At 42.6% G+C, this 20,599-nt stretch overlaps 1 protein-coding gene across 6 annotated transcripts in view; it reads left to right on the top strand.

Annotated features, from left to right (window-relative positions):
- SLC4A11 (solute carrier family 4 member 11) overlaps positions 1-13,622 on the top strand; it is a 143,177-nt gene extending 129,555 nt beyond the window's left edge. For all 6 annotated transcript variants that reach the window (XM_088133210.1, XM_088133208.1, XM_088133211.1 and 3 more), the window contains 3 exons: positions 1,304-1,499; positions 3,997-4,166; positions 6,181-13,622. In XM_088133210.1, coding sequence (XP_087989336.1) covers positions 1,304-1,499; positions 3,997-4,166; positions 6,181-6,244 — 430 coding nt within the window. In that variant the 3' untranslated portion in view covers positions 6,245-13,622. The remainder of the gene's footprint in view (positions 1-1,303; positions 1,500-3,996; positions 4,167-6,180) is intronic.
- The last annotated feature ends 6,977 nt before the right edge of the window (positions 13,623-20,599 follow it).

Below are 20,599 nucleotides of genomic sequence, written 5' to 3'. Positions count from 1 at the left end.
GTGATGGAGGAGGAGAAGTGTGAGCAATCTGTTGGGCCAGGAGACAGCACTTAAAATGTGTGTGGAGTGCGTGTTTGTGGGGGGCAGACGAAGACCACAATGAACAAGGCAGTAGCTCAAATTAGACAAGGTCATATCATCTATCTGAGTACTAGACTATATTTTAATTTATTCCGATGATTTTTTGGTATCATTTTTTAGAGTTTCTTTGGTGTTTTCTTTTAACAACCAAGGCAGCTGAATCTTTATTACAATCATAGACCAGCGTAGGGGGGAAAATGTGTTAAACCAGTTTTTAGACTGAATTATATGGTTTTCATGTGTTTCCTAACTCAAAGTGGTAGGAAACTATGCTACTGGTTTTCAGCAGTTGGGCTCAGAGGGGGCTGTAGAAGTTACAAAGAGAGAGAGAGAGATTAATATAGAGGGCACAGGTATAATCCTCACTTTTAAAAATATTCCTAATAATAAATAAATCCACTAATGTACTTAAAGCTAATTTCTATTTAAATTACCAACATGGGCCTTTGGTTCCTAGAAATTGTTAGGTGTGCTTTCCATAATCTGCTAAAGATCTGAAACTCTTAGGGTTCCTTGTTATATATAATGCTAAATGTAACTTCTTTTGTTTGGATCCAACATCTGGCTTCCTTGAGCAGGGAGATTTTAAAAGAAGAGTTCCTGCCCGTGTCTTTGCTGAGCTGAGCTCCTGTTTCTTGACTTGTCCTATTTCCGCCTTTTTTCCTTTTCTTTAGATGCTGCAAAAAAGAAAGTGAAATGTGGGATTCTAAAATTGGGTAGCTGCTACTAGGGAAAGATTAAAAAGCAGAAGGGAGCTGGAGTGAAGAGATAAAAGCTTAGCAGACCGCAGAGTCTAAATTTCTTTTAAGCTCTGAAGATTGGAAGAAATTAAAGGAAAGGGTAGAATGTTAAAAGAAAATTCATTAGCTGTGTATCACAGAAATGGAAATTTCAAGAAATTTCTTCGCTTGCTGGTCAAAGGAGGAAAGGTCTGTGTTGTCCTCCCTGAACAATAGAAATCTGGTTTTATCCATACTGTTTTTAGCAGTGTTTTCAAAAATCTGTTTTGCCCTTTTAACAGCTAGAACCTTGCTTAAATAAGATCAAAGCAAAAGCAAAAAAACAGGATATCACTAGACTTCCTTCATCTGCAAGTCATCATTTGAGATCCCACCCATCCCGAGATGGGTGTACGAGGTCCTTATCAGCCTTTGCCTTGTTATCTCCAGCATGAACTCCATTGCACTTATCCAACACTGATTTGACCTTTGTCCCTGGCTAGGATTGTGAGTGTGAAGGAGACTCGTCTGACGACATTGGTGGCCAACTCTTTGGTGGGCCTCTCGCTCCTGCTGCTTCCTTTCCCACTGCAGCTGATCCCGAAGCCGGTCCTCTACGGGCTCTTCCTCTACATCGCCTTGACCTCCATCGATGGGAATCAGCTCTTCGAGAGGGTGGCCCTCTTGCTGAAAGAGCAGGTAAATTGCAAGGGCGGAGGGCTTGCCAGCTGGGCCACACAGGATAAGGAGCGATGGTCGAGCTGTTTCTAGACGCCATTTCCTGAGGAAGCTCATAATCATGAGTTGATTGCCTTGGGCTGGAAAACACGGCTGTTATATCGCCTCTGATTGCCTTTTATGATCTCGCTTCCTTGCTCACACCCTGCTGGTTGCCTTGAATGTGCTCCCAGAGGGGCTGCCAGTAGAGAGAACCCAGCCTGTGGAAGGGCCTTGGCTGTGCTCTTTGATTTTCTGCAAGGACGGGCTGGCCAAGCTCCCATGGCTTTGTGAATGAGGGGGTTTGAGAGCAAGAACACCAAGGGCTTCAGGCCATCTGAACATTTCACAGATTCATACTGTAATTAGGGTTGTGTATGTGGTAGAGAATACCCCCTGCAATGGGCGCTGTTTGCGTGAAGCCGGGAGGCAACTGGTGAGGCTTGTTCCATACCGCCATAGCTGCAGCTTGGAAGAGGTCCAGTCTAGAAATAGATCCGCACATGTCACTGTTTGGGGCCTGGGATTCTTCATGGAAAGGTGGCCAAGTTGAAATTCCCCCATTCTTTTATCACACCCCCACAACTTGTGATGATGTATCTATCGAGTTAGATATTAGAGGGAAGATGGAATGACCTTGAAGGACAGGAAGAAGAACTGCTAACCAAGGCAATGGTGAGATAAGAGGGGCCTGAGCCCAGGCCAAGAAAGTAACTTGAGAAAATGTGTCAGGCAAGCCCCTCCCTAGTTCACATGAAGATAAAGGGAGGGAGAGGGAAGCACAGTCAGACTTGCAAGATTTTGTTATTATAGCTGTTACAATAAGAGTAGTCCTGACCTACCTGGCCTTGGTTTCTTAGTCTGTTCTACGTTGTTGAATGGATGGATGGATGGATGGACGGACGGATGGACAGACAGACATTCTCAACTGTATGCAGATTGGCTAATCTGACACACATCCCCAGTTGCAAAACAAGGAGCAAAACGTTTTGTTTCCTAAAGCTTTCCTACAACACTGTTATTTATTATTTATTTGCTACCCATCTTAAAACCAAACTCTGGGCAGCTTACAACCTAATAATAAAAGCAATATATGCAGCTAAAACAAAAACAATAAAATCAAAAACAAGGAAAACAGAAAAACTGGGTTATGCTCAATCCAGTACGTTTCTCTCTTTGCCACCTGATTGCAACTTCTGTATTGGATTCTGATTGTGAATGTCTCCTGAAACTTTGGAATGGCCTAGGAGGTGACAATGGACCTGTGGCCATTGGAGAGAGAGAGAACTGAAGACCTTAATCCTGGACCTAAGCCTTAGGTTTCTGCTGTAGGATCAGACCTGTCTGATGAACTCTGATACCTCCAGACGGATAAATGCCATAAAAATCCATTTTACTTGGTAGCTTCGACCAGAAATGATTTGATTCCCTCCTTCTCCGATTGTGTTACAAAGGGCTCATATGACATGTGGGGAAAAGATTGATGTGTTTTGTTCCCCATGTGGTGTATTCACTTGAGGATCCTTGCAATACCTTCTAGATATGAGCTTTCCTTTCACATTTTATCTCCTGTGGAGTGATCACATTGCTAAATGGCAGTTGAAGCTGTATGTTTTGAGCCCAGAGATAGACCGTTGGTCAGAAAGGTTTAGAGAGAACAAAAACTTCACAATCTCAAAAAATCCGATTTTATGCTAGAGGTGATCTGGATTGCAGATAAACTTTCTTTTGGCCTTGACTGAAGTTCTAATTTTGTAATGGTTTGAAATGAGATATTTCTTGTTTTGAAGGATCTTGAGTCCTTCAGTCCAGTGACTTGGTGTCTCAGATTTCTAGCTCCCTAAGTGGGTCCAATCATATCTCCTATTCCTTTTTTAAGGGTCTCTACAGTCACATCCAGAACTTGACAGCTCAACAGACCGTCAAATTGAAGTTGCTTGTTTCAGTTTCTGACTATTCTGGGCAGATTGATTGATTGATTGATTGATTGATTGGGCCATCCAATTTACAAAAGTGACTGGCTAGCCTAGCATTGGATAGAAGCATAAAAAATAAAGGGGCTAAAAACAACAAACACCTAGAACCAAAAAAGAAACAGAATAACAGACTAAATGGAGAATAGAATAACTGAGGCTGACCATTATGTAGACCATTCCAAAGCGGTTGATTCTGGACAGGTTCATCTTATCCTCTGGACCAATACCCAGGGGACATCATCACATATCAGTAATTTCATTTTCCCTTCTGGAAACTGGGAATTTTAAGTTTGCTGGAAAAGAAATGAAGGAGTCAGAAGTGAGTTGGAATCCTCCCCGGGTAATAATTCCCAGAATTCTTAGGAAGATTTCAGGCGAAATCTAATCAAATCCATGCAAATTTGGATCCGATAGGTCAGCCACCTCTTTTTATATCATGAAAATACATCCTTGCTTATCGCCAAGAGATATTTGCTGGGTGCTGACAAGTTTGTTCCTTCCAGACTGCCTATCCTCCAACACATTATATCCGCCGAGTGCCCCAAAGGAAGATTCACTACTTCACCGGCCTGCAGGTCCTTCAGCTCCTCATCCTCTGTAGCTTTGGAATGTCTCCTCTGCCCTACATGAAAATGATTTTTCCTCTCATTATGATTGGAATGATCCCAATCAGGTAAGATCTTGGGTCCCTGCCCTCCTTTGCAGATACTGCTTTTGGCATGACAGGGTGGCTGGAGATCCACATTCTTTAAATAAAAAGAATGGGTTTCCTTTCAGAGAACCTTCCAGGCTTCATTTTCCTGCCATGTCTGGGCTCTCTGTTGAGCTACATCATCTGATACGTAGCGAGATGCAAAACGTTTCACAGTTGGAATTCGAAACTGATTCCCCCAACATCACCAGAACGGTTCTGGGACTTTTTCAATTGGCTCAGAAGCGCTCTGAATTGAGAGAAGCCATATCCGGCCCAATACTTGAGGGCACAATGACTGCTTCAAGCTCAAACAGGGTGTGGGGTGAATAATTTTGAATATAATTTTTCAAAATGTTATTTCGGTATTAGCTCTCTCTCCTAATGTTCATTCAGAACTCAAGGTGATGTAAGCTACACTCCATACTTTTTCCCCACAACCCAGTGAAACAGGTTGGGCTGAGAGAGTCACCCAAAGCCACCCTTGGACCTTCTGGACCACACCGGCCTTCCAAGGAATTTAGTCTCCTGGCCTATACATACCTACACTTATATAGATTTAGACGTCACTCCTTCCTCAAATTTCTCTCACAACAACAGACTTATGAGGTAGGATGCACTGGCCCAAAGTCACCCCATGAGCTTCCATGGTTGAAGGTGCACTAGAAGCTGGGTCTTCCCAGTGCCAATCTAACACCTCCACCACCCTTCCATATCAGCTCAGTCCTTCCTGGTACAGTTGAGAACTGATCTGTCAACTGGAAGCGCACATCTGTACCTCTCACTTGCCACATCTAGAGACCTAATAAGGTCGTTCTGTCTTCACAACGGTGGACCTTTTGGGCTGAAATTCCCATGCTTTGCAGCCAGCCTGGGCAAGATTATTTGCCCGTGGAGGGGTGGGAGAATACAGGATTGGTATTCCAGCAACTCCAGAAAATAGCGGCTTGGGAAAGCCTTGAGCAAGGAGAACAAATTCTCATGGTTATGGGAGATTTTCCTTTCCCAGAAAATTCTTCCCAGCCCAAAGACTTTGACTTGGTAGTTTAGGCTAAACTATGCAGCTGGAGATGGACTTTGGGGCCAAGGGGCATTTTGTGATGGATGATTGATAGATAGATAGATAGATAGATAGATAGATAGATAGATAGATAGATAGATAGATAGATAATTTGTGATGAAGACCATGATAGTCCTTCTCAGCTGCTGTTTCTCCCTTTTGACCATTGTTTGCTTTTGCACGTTGTTTGGAACCTCTCTCAAACTCACCTTGTGGGTCTTTAGGATTAAAAGGTGAGGAACAATGGTTGTAAATAGATCTGATCCAACCAAGCTCTCTTCTTAGAAACTTTTCAGACATGACGGGTTGTTGTATTAACAGCCCTGTAACTGAGATGAAGAAGGTGGTGGTTGTTTTAAGAAGCTCAAAACCTTATTTGTAGCTCTGGATGGGAGTGTTAGGTTACAACGCTGAAGATGTTACCTAGGCAGGTAATGAAAGGTAATGGGTCAGCCTTTCGCAGTTTGGTACCTTTCCTTGCAAATGAACTGCAAATGAAAAACCATGCTCAGAGAACTCCTACAATCCTACTTACTCAGAAGAGCTGTGTTGGATTAAGTCAACGCAGGGAAACCCACCAGCAGCTTATGGAGGCAACCATTGTCTCCTATTCTTGGCCCCTCAGAAAGTGATAGGTCTATTGCCTCAGAATATGGACGAGGTATTTGCCTGCCAGAATTATCAGCCATTCATGCATTATTTCCCATGAATTGGTTTAAGAACATGGTAAGAAATGTGCACCCTTCTGCAGGCTGTTCTGGAAACAGTTCTCATTATCCTTGGCTATTGTCCCTGCTGCATGGAGTGGAGGGGAGGGGGGAGTCCAGTAACATCTGGCTCATTGCTGACCTAGATTGAGATATTGGAAATACACATCAAAAGTTCCCAAACTCAGGTGAAAAAGGCAAGACTAACTTTTTCCATTCTTTTGCTCAGATACAATTTGCTCCCCAGCATCATCGAAGCAAAATACTTAGACGCCATGGACGCAGAACACTAACTATGATGATCTTGATTCTTGCCACAGTCCGTAGCTCTATTTCGTCTTTCGGAATGGGAAGCGAGCTGCCAACTGGCTGAGTGGCTTGTTGAATGCTGGTTTGTTTTTGAACCTCTGTGACTTTTGTACTGCACTACAACTACTACCCAAAGTTATGATGCTGTTGACCAACCAAGTGCCCAAGTTTCAGGGTGGGAAGGGGGGAAGAGGCAAGCGAGGCCCTCCCCTTTTTTTATATACACTTTGGATCCCTTCGTAGATGCCCCTTTTAATTGGACATGAATTGTATGCAATTTGGAGCTTCGTTTTCAGCCTCCTGGTGCCCTTAACGCTGGTCTTGATGAAATGCTGGGCAAGGATGTGGTGGAGACACCAAGATGACCACAGTGGGATTGTCTGCACCCCCTTCTATCAGGGGCTTCACGTCTGGCGATGTGGCACAAGGGGATTTCAGCCGAAACTGGAATCTCGCAGAAGTCCAAACCATCTTCGAGGCTGCTTTTTGCAGGCCGTCCCAACCTGGAATGGAAGTTTTCCTGAACAGCATTTCCTTCAAACCTGCATTACGACTTGAGTCTTTCCCCCTTCGCCCAGGTTATAGTACTACTTCTGTGTACATATATACATAGCTAATCTAAATTTGTGTATATATTTTGCATATAAATATCCTGGATTTAAATGCCTGTTCTTTCCAGAGACTGCAAGGATGTTTGTGCAATCAGTGTTAATTTGTACTGTAACTGCCCCTTGCCTCCATTTTATTTTTTCTTGTTTGTTTGTTTTTCCCATCTTTTATTCTCCCAGCCTGCCGTTTTGGTTTCTTCCTCGTTTACATGGATTGCGGTGGATATTTGCCATTCTTTTTTTCATTCTGCCCTTGAATTCCCATGTCTTTGGACTGCTGCTGGCGTTTAATTTTAATGTACGCCTAGTTGGAGGCTGTGGAGTTTGGGGGTCTTGCATTTGCCTGGGTCAGCCTTTCGCAGTTTGGTGCCTTTCCAATGTGGTGGGTGATCAACTCCCATCGTCCACGGTTAGCATACTGTTAGTTGGGGAGAATGGGAGCTTTAGCCCAAGACCATGCAGAGAACTCTTCGTTCCCAGAAGGGCCACCAAAGGTCTGATCTTGTTGCTTGTTGTAATTTCTATCGTGGGCTTCCCTGTTTTCCCCCACGAAACTTCACATTATATTTCTGGAATGATGTTCATGTTTGTAATTTCTCCTGATTATCACTTGTTTATGCATTGGGCTGTTTTCTCCCTCCCCCTCCCCCTTTTAAGTCCTGCAAAAACAAAAGAAAGGACCCCATATTCTATTTGAGATCCGTGTCTGTTTGTCTCTCCCTTCTAACTCTTCTTCTGTCTGGGACATTAGAAACCCCCTGCAAGGCACAGAGCCCTGAAGAAGTTCCCAAAATGTCGGAGACTGGGAGTAAAAGCAGTTGGCCTCCAGATCGAAGCTTCACACTGAGGGGAATTCAGACACCAAACTCAGAGAAGGAAGCACAGCCACCCTGGGGCGTTGGCATGATTTAATCTTCTCCCATGTATTTTTTTAAACTGCCCTTGTATAGAAAACAAGATGCCAGAGAAAAGGATTTTGCCTGACATGCTAATAATATGTGATATGGTGAATTGGGGAGCTGGGGGGGGGGGCAGCGGCGGCATTCAAATAATCCCACCCCCCTGTAGTCTGAAGTGATATGGGTCATCTCGTTGATGGTGTAGACCAGATCTACAAGCTATGGATTAACCAAGCTCAGGCTGAATAAAAACACAGAACTTAGGCCTTCAGCAAGGGTGTCCCTTCGAAAACTGACCACTGTTGAATCGTGCAAGCAGCATTCAGGTGTGTTCCCAGCAGTTTCTCAAGTCCAGCTTTACAAAGTGATCTCCATTAATTGTCCCTTTTGCCTGTATATTTTCACACCAGCCTCTTCTCTCGTTGGAGTGGTGGAGACACTCTTGTCAAAGATCTCCTTCCTAAAAATCTTCCATTCATTGTTCTGAGTGGGAACTGCTCATTCACCATTCCTTTCGTCTTATGTCAAGGCAGTGTAGGATCTACAGGATGCAGTTTGTAGATATGTCCATCTAGGGGTCTCCATGGGGGGAGTCAAAAAAGTCAAGAGTGTGGCCTCAACCAAATGATCAAAGCCACCATTTTTTGATCTCCCTCCCTCCCTGGACGCCCTTGGCTCTGTCATATCTTCTGACTCAGTTCGGACAATGGAGCTTCTGCTTCTGTAGGTGACTTGGTTTTGATTTAGGTTGGTTGGTTGGTTTTTTTTAAGGATGAAATGGGGATCAAACCTGGCATCCGAGTATCAAGATCCTCTGTAACGTACAACTTAGTGGGACTGTGTCTTAAAAATCACTCCCATGAGTTTCACCATCCCACCATCCATGGGAAAGGCAATAAAACGAGTAGCCTGTGGTCGTTATGGAAGGGGAGAGAAAGAAGAGAAGATTAAGGCCATCATTTTCATTGGCAACCCCTGGTTTATCATTGGCTACAGTTCTTCCTGGTCTTTTGCCCTCCTGTGGAGCCAAGAGGGCAGTGAATCCAGATGCCCACATGGGATGCTTTGAGGGTATGAGAAGAGAGCAACAACCTGTTTTCTTGGGGGAAAGATTAAACGTGGCAGCAAAATCTCCCATTATCTTTTTTTAATGTAATGGGAATGAACCATGATTTCTAAACCATTGCAACTGATGGAATCTCTTTGTGTTGTTGCAGGTAAAGGAAACCTTTTAAAATAGATTGGCACTTCTCTCTCTCTTTCTCTCTCTCACCCATACATGCAGCAAGTTGGTACCAAATTTTAATAGGCACAGTGGAGCAAGAAATGAACACAGATAATAGCCAACGTAAACAAAGTTGTAATTGCTGAATGAAGCATCTCATATTCCTTAGGTGTGTAATCTTAAGTTTAAAAGGACATTTGGCAGCCTGTTTGGGTTTTTTCCCCAGCATCCTTGGGTGAGATCTTGTGCACCATATACACCCGTGGAGGCTGCTGGTTATCTGTCCAAATGGAGTTTCTGAAAAAGCCCCTTTGCTAAATGAATGAGAAGAAACATGTTCATTGTTCTCCAACATGCTTAGTACCTTCCAGATGTTTGGGGCTCACCCTTCATCCCTCAGTAATCCCTAGCCATCATAGCTTGTGCAGACTAGGAATTATGGGCATCTCACCCAGCTCATTTCAAGGCGTCGCCCAGCTTGGGGAAAGCTGATGATGGCTTGGACCTCCTTTGTTGAAAATTGCCCTGCCTTCCCTGAAGGGTTACCCAAGAGGACAGATGATTCATTGGGCAAGGCGTTGTCTTCTGCCTGTGGATTTTGAGACGTGTGGGCTTCAACTCCCAGAATTCTCAACAACAGCCCTGCTAGCTGGGGAGTTCTGGGAATTCAGACCTCTGGAGAGCTGGCCCAGTTGGGAAACATCACTGTCCTTGGGGATTGCCCAAGCCCACCAAAGTCTGTGGGTATAGAGTTGTTTCCGGCTAATAAAAAAGCTAAAAAAATCTTACATACTAAACCTTTGGACCTGTGTATGAATAAAGAGGGACCAGGACAGAATGTCTCTTGGTTTAGAAAAAAGGAAGGCAATAGGATTTTCTTTTCTTTTCTCCTTTAAAGCAGCAAAATCTTTTTCTCAGCCCAGGACACCAAGATACAGATTAGCAAAGGATAGATGTCCTTAGATTGGACAAATTCTGCACTTTAATACCACAGGGAAGGTTAAGCTGGACAGAATGTAAATGCCAAATGCTTTTATTAATAGCTTTCTGTGTAGATGGGTGTGTGGTGTGTGTTTGTCTAGGGTGTAAATCGTGCCAAAGAAATGGATGCTAGAAAAAATAAGAGAAATTTTTCCAAACCTTTGCTGTTGAAAGAAGCAAGAAATTGTGTGGGCGGTCTTCTCTTCCCAGCTCCATGAACATGGCCACAGCTGACCCAAACGGGAGACTTTTAAAAGAAATGGACACCCCAAACTTACAGGTGATACCCCCTCCCTTGTTTTGAACACCCAGCAAGAGTTGAGGTGGAACATTTTCTGGAAGGAACTAAAAGCTAAGGATGGGAGACTTTTTCCCCCAAGCATTCCCCTCTGTGCCAAAGTGGAAGTCCTTTAATTTCCCACAGTGCTCTGGAATGATGCTAGGGTAGGGCATTGTGGGGATTTATATGTGGTGGCTTCCAAATCCAGCCCCATTGGGCTTACGTTCTTGCCCCCAGGTCACTGGTCTGGTCATATCTCCATGAAGTTCATGCTGTTGAGTGTCCTTCACCTCCCGGTTCAATCTTCCCAGCTACAACGTTTGGACATCAATGGTCATGCTGATCAAGAAGTGCCTTGGGGTCTTTGCTTTGTTCCCAAGAAGAGCTGGATTTATGAACAGATTGAGAGCATTCTCAAGTCCCCCGTGCAAACTGGAAACCCTATAATGTATTCATTATTTTGCCAGACAAAAGACTAGATTTCTACTCATAGTGCTCTGGTCTTCTCTTAATAGGAGGCTGTTGCAAAGAGATTCCCCCTACTGTGTGCGTGGCTATAGGCCAGTGTTTTTCAGCCTTGGGTACTTTAAGATGCATGGACTTCAACTCCTAGAATTCCCCAGCCAGCATGGCTGGCTAGGGAATTCTGGGAGTTGAAGTCCACACATCTTAAAGTTCCCAAGATTGAGAAACACTGCCATAGGCATTGGAAGAAAGCATAAAAATGAAGCATGGATAAAAACAACAATAATCAGCTTTCCCTGTAAATCTTGCCCAAAGTTGTGAGCATCGTTGTTTCCAGATTCAAGGACTTGGGAACATACATTATTCTCATCTCTGTTTTTCATCATCCTAGAGATCCAGGAATAGCATGGCTCAGCAGGCTTTTTAAAGTCCAGATTTCTTTTTTGAACAGTTTGCAAGGCTAGGCCAGGAATAGAATGCATGTTTCTAGAGGAGGAGGAGGAAGGAAGAAGAAGAAATGTTATATAATGGGAGGAATGTGACATCTGTTCTTATTCTAAACATTGGACAAGACAAAATTAAGCTCAAGCAAAAAATGGATGGAATTAATTCATTGCAACCATCCAGGGGTTACTGCCAATAGAAAACTGCACTCCTTTAAGTGTAGTTTTAAAATAGATTTATACTTTATACTTAACTTTGTTGAGGAACAAAGACTTGGTACCCTGTAGAGTTCTGTACAGAATTGTCCTGGTTGGGCAACTGAGATTCGCCCCTTTGCTGAAAGCAGGTTTTCTCTGGAAGTTTCCTGTTCAAATCCACTCTGAATTCAGCTTCCTCCTTTAGTAAGATGTTTAACGGTGTACATGTTTGTCAGTTTTACTCATCGGTGTTGGTTAGCCAATTTTCTTACATTTGTGATGGCTGTGAAGACACGGAATGTCAAGAGTATGGAAGTGTCCACAGCAAAGTTGAGGCAGAACTAACGTCTGTCTCCCCTTTGCCAGCAACATTGCCAATGCAGTTTATTGAGATTATGGAATTTCTCTCTTTCCTGGTGATAGCAATTTTAGACAAAAGTGTGTCTAACAGCCCAGAAATGGCAAATCTGTCTTCTGGTCGTCAAAGTTATTCATTGGCTTTGTTTCTCTCTCAATGGCTGATCAGTGAAATGGTTTATAGCAGTGTTGTCCAAACTTGGCCACTTTAAGATGAGTGGACTTCAACTCCCAGAATTCCCCAGCCAGCATGGCTGGCTGGGGAATTCTGGGTGTTGAAGTCCACTCATCTTAAAGTGGCCAAGTTTGGACAACACTGGTTTATAGGAACCAAGTGTGGATGGAGATTGGAGATGATCCTCCAGTTGTCTCTTAAAAGTCCTTGTGGAAATGTGGTGAGCTGTTTGTTATTTCAGAGACTCGGGTTGGGAATGAAACATCAGGCTGTAAGACGGCCATACTTAAAACTGTGATTATTAAGGAGAACATCAGAACTATAAATGAGTTCAACAAAGAATCTTCTGGATGCTGGCAGCCATCAAGTCTGAATGGCTTCAATTATTGGGGATTTCTCTTATATCTTTGTTACTAAGGTAGGTTCCTGTTCAAAAGATGGTGGAATGCCCCAAGTGATAGCTGTTCTCCTTACATGAAATGCACATATTCAAAGGCAGTGTGCCTCTGAATTAATTTGGTGAATATGCTTTCCTTCTAACACATGGAAATTCACATGCTTTTAAAGGTGTCCATCTGAGCATCATTGGGCATAGAATAAAATAAACAGCTTGGCGTCTCAGTTAAGTTTTAAGCATCCTTGTGCTTAAAAAAAAATCAGATTGATTTTGTGACCATCTTGAAAACCACTTCTTGCACTGATATTTCCTTGTTTATTATTACTATCTTGTCTGTGAGTGTACAAATTAAACACACATTTAAATGTAGCTCTTAGACTTCAATTTTGTTAGGCTGTTAAGAGCAGCTGTCAGACAGTCACCCATTCCCCATCTCGCCGTATGTCTTCCCAATCTTACACAACAGACTTTGTCTTTAAAATGTAGTTCTCATTGGATTGTATGTCTGTGGTATGGATTTTTATCCACGCTCGAGCCCCATCTCTTCACCAGTGCAATTTGACTAAAAGCCCCATGTGTTTTCCCGAACCCAGGCCGAGTAAAATCAATTTAAGACATTTCCAAAAAGAAGGTGGATCTCTTGGGTTCATCTAAAGAACGTTTCTTTCTACAGCTGGCTCCTCTCTATGGAAAAGGGGGGTATCCATCGAGGGCCATGGCAGAATGAGAGCTCTTGAAGTCTTCTTGCCATTCCAGAATCTCTGTTCCCCAAGCAGGTGGACTTCCTGCAGACAACCATGGTGCTAGCTAGAAGATGGTAGGCATAGACAGCGTAAGTCACAATGGGAAGGAGCTACAACATCCAGGGATGTTCCGGCAGTCAGCTCTGCTTGACTCTTCATTTGAGTGTCGGGTTCCTTCCCTGACTTGGAATATAATTGTTGGTGTTACTGATGCGCTTTGTGGCAAGAGGGCAAGGCAGGTTCAAAATGGCCCAACCGTAGACTTTAAACACTGATTTTTCCAAACAACTAAAAACAGGGTTTTCTTTTACCTACTCTACCAGTGGAGATGTGCCAGGATTAATTTTGCACTTGCTGTGGTGGGTAATGAAATGTCTACAAGCAAAGAATCAGACTGGGAGAGAACCAAGAATTCCACAGGACTGAAAATGCATGCCTCTTAGCTAATGTTGGCCAAAAAAAAAAAAAAAAAACTTTTTCAGTGAATGATTTTATTTTTCTTTGGGATAAAAGAATTGCTTCTTGGGGAAACAGTTAAAAATTCCTTTATTTGTATAAGGAACCTGGTTGTATTTTAATAAAGAAAATAAAGAGAGATCTCTCTGCTCTTTGTGTAAAAATTCTTTGTTTTTAGACGGGGAGAGAAATCTTCAAAGGTGGCTTCAACGGTTTATTGTCCTCCTGTTTGTACAGGGGTTTCCTGGGCATTTTCAACAAGGTTGATGCAATTAAGGAGTTTTCTTGATTTTTGCCTTGAAATAAACAAGAGAGAAAAAAAGAAAACGAGAAAAAGAAATAAAAACAACAACAAAAATATACCCAGGACATAATTCTCTGCAATGGGGAATCCTATTCAGCTCAGCATCTGGCAGATCGCTCTTTTCCAATTTGGCAGTTCCTGGGTGTCTGGAGATTGCACCGGGCGATGCCATAATATTTCTAGCAACCCTGATGCTCCCATCATTTGTTCATCTAATCTGCCCTTGAAGACTCTGCTGGTTTGTAATAAAAGGCTCTCCCGCACCCGGCACAGTATTTTCGGTGAATTTTCTTGCAGCTTCTCTCCAAAGGTAGAATGAAGCTGCCACCTACAGCTTTCAGGAAGCAAATGTCCTCGTGGCCTCCTTTGTCAAAAGTCTACAAAGTCTACCAGCGACAAAAGGGGTTGGGTTGCTCCCAAGGAGGTAGAGAGCTACGTTTAAATTCTGGAATTACTGTAATGGGTGGATGGCGACCGGCGGGTTTCCCAAGGAACAGATGAGAATGTCATTTTATCACCAACCTTGGAATCAGTTTTTGCCAGATTTTCTCTCCATGCTAATCTGGTCCTGCTCCACAAAATCCTCCAGAACTGGGTTAGGCTGAGGCCACTATGGGAAATGCCACGCAGGGCTAGGAGAGGAATCCAGCTGTCACAGATGTAATAAGCCAAAATGGACCTTAGGTCTTTCACATGCACAAGGCACGTTAAAAAGGGGGGGGGAGGGGGTTCAATTGTGGGATTTGAGCTGCCATCTTGACTTTTTTTGACACCCCCCCCAGAACCTCTTGCCATTTGCAAAACCAGCCCCTAAGCAAAAAAGACTGCTCCGTTTTTCAAACAATGGATATAGATTGAAATACAGATCTATCCCTCCACACCCATTATGCTATTCCTTTTGGGAGCAAGCAGCATCATGCAAAACATAGAAAAGGAGCAGGAAAGTGTAAAACACAGAAATTAAAGATACGGAGTAAGAAAAAGAAAGAGAAATGTAGCTAAATTTAGTTTACACGAACAGCATTCACTCTGCCTCAGCATCACTTGCTAATTGTCCTTGTTGCTACCGCATTCAAGCACTGCTCCGTGCACGGCCTTTTATTCTTCCACCTTCTCATTGGTCTCTTTTCCACAATCTCGTCAACTCTGTCCATCCATGCCTTTCCCTGCCTTCCATTTCCTCCCACCCCACTCGCTTCCTCTTTTCATATATTTCTTTTGCAAGAATATCACCCCATCACCTCAATGTACATTTTACATCCTTCTGATTTCAGTCCGCCTTCCTTCCTTACCCATTCATTTTTCTTTACAGACGTCTCTTAAGTTCTCTGTTCCCACTTAATTCAATCTATTTCTGCTGACGTGCCCAATGCTCACTTCCGTATAACAAAGTGGGGAGAAGCGAACTCTTCTACACAGCCATTTCCATTCAACAAACATTCATTCTTGGCATCTTCCCATTATTTTTCTACCAGCATTTGCCCATCTGAACACTTTTCCACTTCCCCATCTTTACAAAATTTTCTTGCAGGGTACAGAAATCCATCTGCTTGCTCCAGTTTTTCACTGTTTAGGCATAACATTGCTATTATTTATCTCAGTTTCCTCGTCAAACACAACTATCTTTGGTACATCCAGACACAGATTCCTTGAAGCCTTATTTAATCTACTTAACATTTGCTGCAAATTTTTATTCAGGTTCCTAACCTAAACTATGGCATTGTCTGCATCCAAAAGTCCTTTCATGTTCTCAACCAACATTCCTCTGATGCCACCACAGGTTTTCCTGATACATTTATTCATAACGATATTAAACAATCAAAAGGGACATAACAGAACCTCGTTTTTCTCCCCATCCAGCAAGGAACCACTTGTTAAGCAATCCATTTTTTCTCATGCCCTCTTTACTTCCATCGCTCACTCTTCTTACCAAATTCACCAACCGACATTCGACCCCATGTTGGCAGAGAACTTTCCAGAACTCAAGCCTACTCCCTTAACCTATTGTTTTTCTAAATCAACAAGCACACAGGGAACTTTCCTTCTCACATTCATCCTTGTTTTTTTCCCATCATGGTGCCATGTTGGAAGTGGTCTGAAGAAGAGTGCGTGTGGGATGGTTGTCCGAATGGGTTGGAGAATGCCGAGGAGGGTTGGCCCCTTGTGTGGGGGGACCTGAGAAGTTGCTGAGGCTGGGGAAGAGCTGGAACACTGGTCTGTACCCATCTTGAGACGAGGTGACCCCAGTGGTTCTCAACATGAAAGCAGTTGCCAAGGCCTTGATTGGCTTGTCTGGCATGGAAGGAACACAACACCGCAATTTAATTATTGGATGTGGCTGGTGCACAGAGGCCTTACTGAGGGCTCCTAAACACTGGATGATCCCAGGCCCTTGGATTCAGGATTGTTTTGTGCTGGTTGTCACCATTTTGGCAGCCTCTCAATCTATTACATCAGAGCCTAGATTCCCCAACAGTGGGAGCAAACTGAAGCTCTGAGGACAGTATGGTGTGTGTTGTAAGAAGTCCATGTAGATAGGGCCCTCTGCAGTGTGAGTTCCACCACTTCTTTGTTGGGTCCTTGGCCTTCATGGCTGGCCAAGCTCTCCTGTCAATGCTTCCTTGAACAAGTGGGTATTTCAATCTCCTTTGAAGGTAATACACCCTCTGTTCAATAACGTTTGCTTGATCTGACTGTCCTGGACAGTTAGATCATCTCCAACCTTCTGTTTCTAGGGACAATTGTGGAGAAAGTGGTGACAGCTACAGCTGGAGAGAGCCCCAGAAGAAGCATATGACTTGGATCCATAGCAGTCTGGGTTCAGACTGGGATATAGCACAGGAACCACATTGCTTACTCTTGCTGATGACCTTTGTAGAGACTAGGATCAAGGGAGTGCAAGTATTCTGATCCTCTGTCATCTCTCAGCAGCTTTCAGTACCATCAGCCATGGTATCCTTCTGGATCATCTCCAAGGAATTGGAGGAGGGGTGCTGTTTTACAGCAGTTCTCCTCCTCCCTGATGGGGTGCTTCCAGTCAGTGGTGGTGGGAAAAGAGAGATCTACTTTTGGTGTGCTCAGGGATCCCACCTCAGCCCACTTAACATCTACATGAAACCACTAGGAGAGGTCATTTGTCAGCACAGGTTTTGGTATCATCAATATGCTGATGGTCCCCAGCTATGTATCTCAGCCCAGCACTGAACAAGCAATGTGGTGGAAGTGCTTGGAGGCTGTCAAAGTTTGGATGGGGATGAATAAACCCAGACTGAATCCCTCCAAGATGGAGTGGCTGTGGGTTTATAGGCCTAAGAATTCCAGGGAAATATCATTTTGGTCTCTGAATGAGGTTGTATTCCCCTACCCAGAGGTGATCCACAATTTGGAATTCTCCTAGACTATAGTTCCTGTTTGAAGATCTTGTGTCAGCTGTGGCTAGGAGGATCTTTACACATTTATATCTGGTACTTCAACTGCAATAATTCTTGGACTGGGAGGCCCTGCTCACTATTGCTCACACCCTAGTCACCTCCCACTTGGATTACTGTAAAGGGCTATGCATGAGGCCGCCCTTCAAGAACACCTGGAATTGGAAGCTACATCTGGTACATAATAAGATGTCCTGAGTAGTGATGGGTAGTGCCCTGATATATTTAGGTGAACTCTCTGCTCTAGAAACTCCATTGGTTGCCAATGGGCTTCTTGGTGTAATTCAAGGTGTTGGTGGTCATCTTAAAGCCCTACATGGCTCTGGCTCTGGTTATCTGAGATACCTCCTCTGGCATTCATCTATCCATCCAATCAGATCCCACAGGATCAAGCATCCCTGCAAGATTGTCATATGACAGGGCCTTGGAGGTAGGCTTTTTCTATCACCACCTCTTCTATAGAACTTCCTGGTAGAACTTCAGCCCCTTTCATCCCTCCCGTGCTGTGCTATTCTTGCAAACCAGTGGCAGGTTATTTTAATGCCAGTAAAACTATCTTCTTTTTTATGTAAAATCTAGTTAGCCAAGTAGAGCAGTTTGTCTATGTACACTTCTGAGAATGTATAGTCAATATTGGTTATGATCAGCTTGCCATCAAAAATGCAATTCAAATGTTGGAAAGCTAACTCATATGGTTTGAGCTTGTCCTACTGGCACCATAATTTGGCCTGCAGTGAACAGGATTTTTTCCATGATTCAGAATAATTGTTGCTTGTCAAAGATGTTATAGATCCTTCTTGACTATATCCCCAGGATTTGAAATTTATCAAGACATGAAGAATTATGCATTCATTCTGCGTGCATGGTGATGAGTGAATAACTAAAATAACTATTAGGTAATATTGGGGAGATGAATGTATAGATGATCTGTAGCAGTGGGTCAGAGATCTATGTAAGGGGCCAAAATTTGAATTATGTATTTTTTTCACAGTCAAGGAAGAGGAATGTTGTGCTGCCTACTCAAATTTTACCAGTTTTTTTGAAATGAAATTTCATTATGGTCATTAACCAGCACAATACCGGTTTTATTGATAATACAATTTTCCCATATTTCCTTTTAATTTTAAAGTGTACATAGTGCTTGTATTATTAACATGAATTTAGTCCACATACTTTGTTAAAATCTGTACGTGAAAATATGAATTTGGTATGCATCTTGTTTTCCTTTCATTATTCTTATGTTGGCCCTGCTAATATTATTTTTATCAGTTTCTTTAATAAATAAAAATAGTGGAAAGAAAAGAACTTTGAGTTGACTTGCACTGCCAATTGCATTTCAAGTAGCTACCCAGGATTTTGGTTTTTTTGTTTAATTACATTTATTGAAAAATTAATAAAAGAATAACAAACCAAAAGAAAAAGAGAAAAGAAAAAGAAAAGAAAAGAAAAGAAAAGAAAAAGAAAAAGAAAATATTGTTAAAAGTACAAGGAAGGAATATAAAGTTGGCTTATTTGATCAAGGTGAAAACAGATATGTAGTTACCTCTGGTAACCCTTAGACTTTTGCTGACATGAAGACTGAAATGATGAGGCTTTAAGGATTTTTTAATAGATAAGAGATGAGATATGGGAAGAAGAGATCATTGGTTGTATTTTAAGAGAAGATGATAAGTTACTAGAATTGTTCATACTTGAACAATTGACAGGAGGAAGTTACTTCTTTATATATTACTTTTTTTCTTTCTATTTTTCTTTCCTGCACTTTCTAATTTTTCTTTTTCCTCTTATATCCTTTTCAGTTTGTATTACTTTTTATCTTTCCAATGGTAATTCTTAATAAAATTATTATTTAAAAAAAGGAAAACCAAAGTTAAGAAATATATAATGACTTCCGACCTTCTTTTCAACAGATAATTACATTCTTATTGACCCTCCTCCTCCTTAAGTATTTTACAAGTCCCTTCACCCCTTCACTTAGTCCTCATCTTTCTTAGTCTTCAAATCCATAAATCATCATTTATTTTCTTCTTCTTTCAGCAAAAAGTCCATATACGACTTTCAAAAGAAGTTTTTGTCGTTTGTTCTCTAACCAAGCAGGTCAGTTTTGCCATTTCTGCAAATTCTGACATTCTCACAATCCATTCCTCCATGGTGGGAATTTCCTCATTCTTCCATCGTTGTACATACAATAATCTTGTGGCACCAGATTTTGGAAAAGTCGAGGCAGTTCTCTACCCATCTTACGGCTTTGCCCATCACTGAATGTTCCTTTGTAAAGACACTGCTCTGCCTTGGAAAAATGGAGTGAAGTTTGCCCTGAAAAGTGAGAGACTTCCGCCATTAACGAATGTCCCAAACATCTGCAGAATAACAGCCTACCAGGCACATTACTTGCTCATTAAAATCCCTGCACAATATTAATGCTACTATATCTGTTGGCAAGGGGCCCGCACATTAAATTTATTGCCCAAAGAGCAAGTGGTGGATGCGAGGCGAAGCTGGGCTAGGAAATAAAAGATTCCTATCTTCCCATTGGGAAATATTCAAGGACTTTGATAGACAGTTTCTGGGAGAGAGCTGAAATAAAGAGGTCCATCCCTGCAGCAGTAGGATGGAGACAAATACATTTTAGGTTTGCAGATCCACCTCAAGGAAAAATCATCTTTCTTTCAGCATCTGCATTACAGTTTGGGATAAACAATGATCTCATTAAGTATCCATCTTGGATTTAGACCAGCCTTCCTTAATTTGGGAGCCTCCAGAATTCCCAGGCAGCCTCATTTGAGAGGGGCAGACCCCAAACAATTTAGGATCATGGAAGCATAGGTTTGGGATATCCCTGGAGACCATCTAGCCCAACCCCCTGCTTAGTGTAGGAATCCAAATTAAAGCACCAGAGGCAGAACTCTGTCTACCCTCTGCTTCAGTATATCCATTCGAGAGAAGCCCACCATCTCTGTGGGTCTTGGGTTCCCCTGAAGTCAGCCCTGCAAGGTAGACCAGACCAAGAAACAGACGCCACATAGGCCTAAAACTACTGTTATTAAAATGGTTATAGTAACAGAATCTTGCAGGTCTGAAAGTGCCTCCCCTCCTCCCTCTTTTATCTTCTTGAGAATTAGAGGGTGCCTGTCCGAGACATTCTCATAAACTACATTCTTCATGTGGGCTTAAGCCACGTTTATCTGTTTCTTGCCTTGGTAATGGATCTTCCCTCTTTCCTCAAGGCCATCCTCTATACCCTCTACACCTGTTGAACTGCTCTTATGTTAGCAAGTTTATTCTAACATTCAATCAGAATCACCTCCCAGTATCCTAAATTATGATGCCATGTCCTGTACTCTGAAAGGAGAGAAATTCTGGAATTCTTGGTTGGTTGG

Source organism: Python bivittatus, unplaced genomic scaffold (assembly GCF_059951505.1).
Source record: "Python bivittatus isolate LINGU-HERP-01145 unplaced genomic scaffold, Pbiv_v1 ctg000070_np1212, whole genome shotgun sequence".
In the NCBI taxonomy this organism is placed as follows: domain Eukaryota; kingdom Metazoa; phylum Chordata; class Lepidosauria; order Squamata; family Pythonidae; genus Python; species Python bivittatus.
Note: the sequence above shows the minus strand (reverse complement) of the source record. Positions and strands in the feature narration are given on the sequence as shown.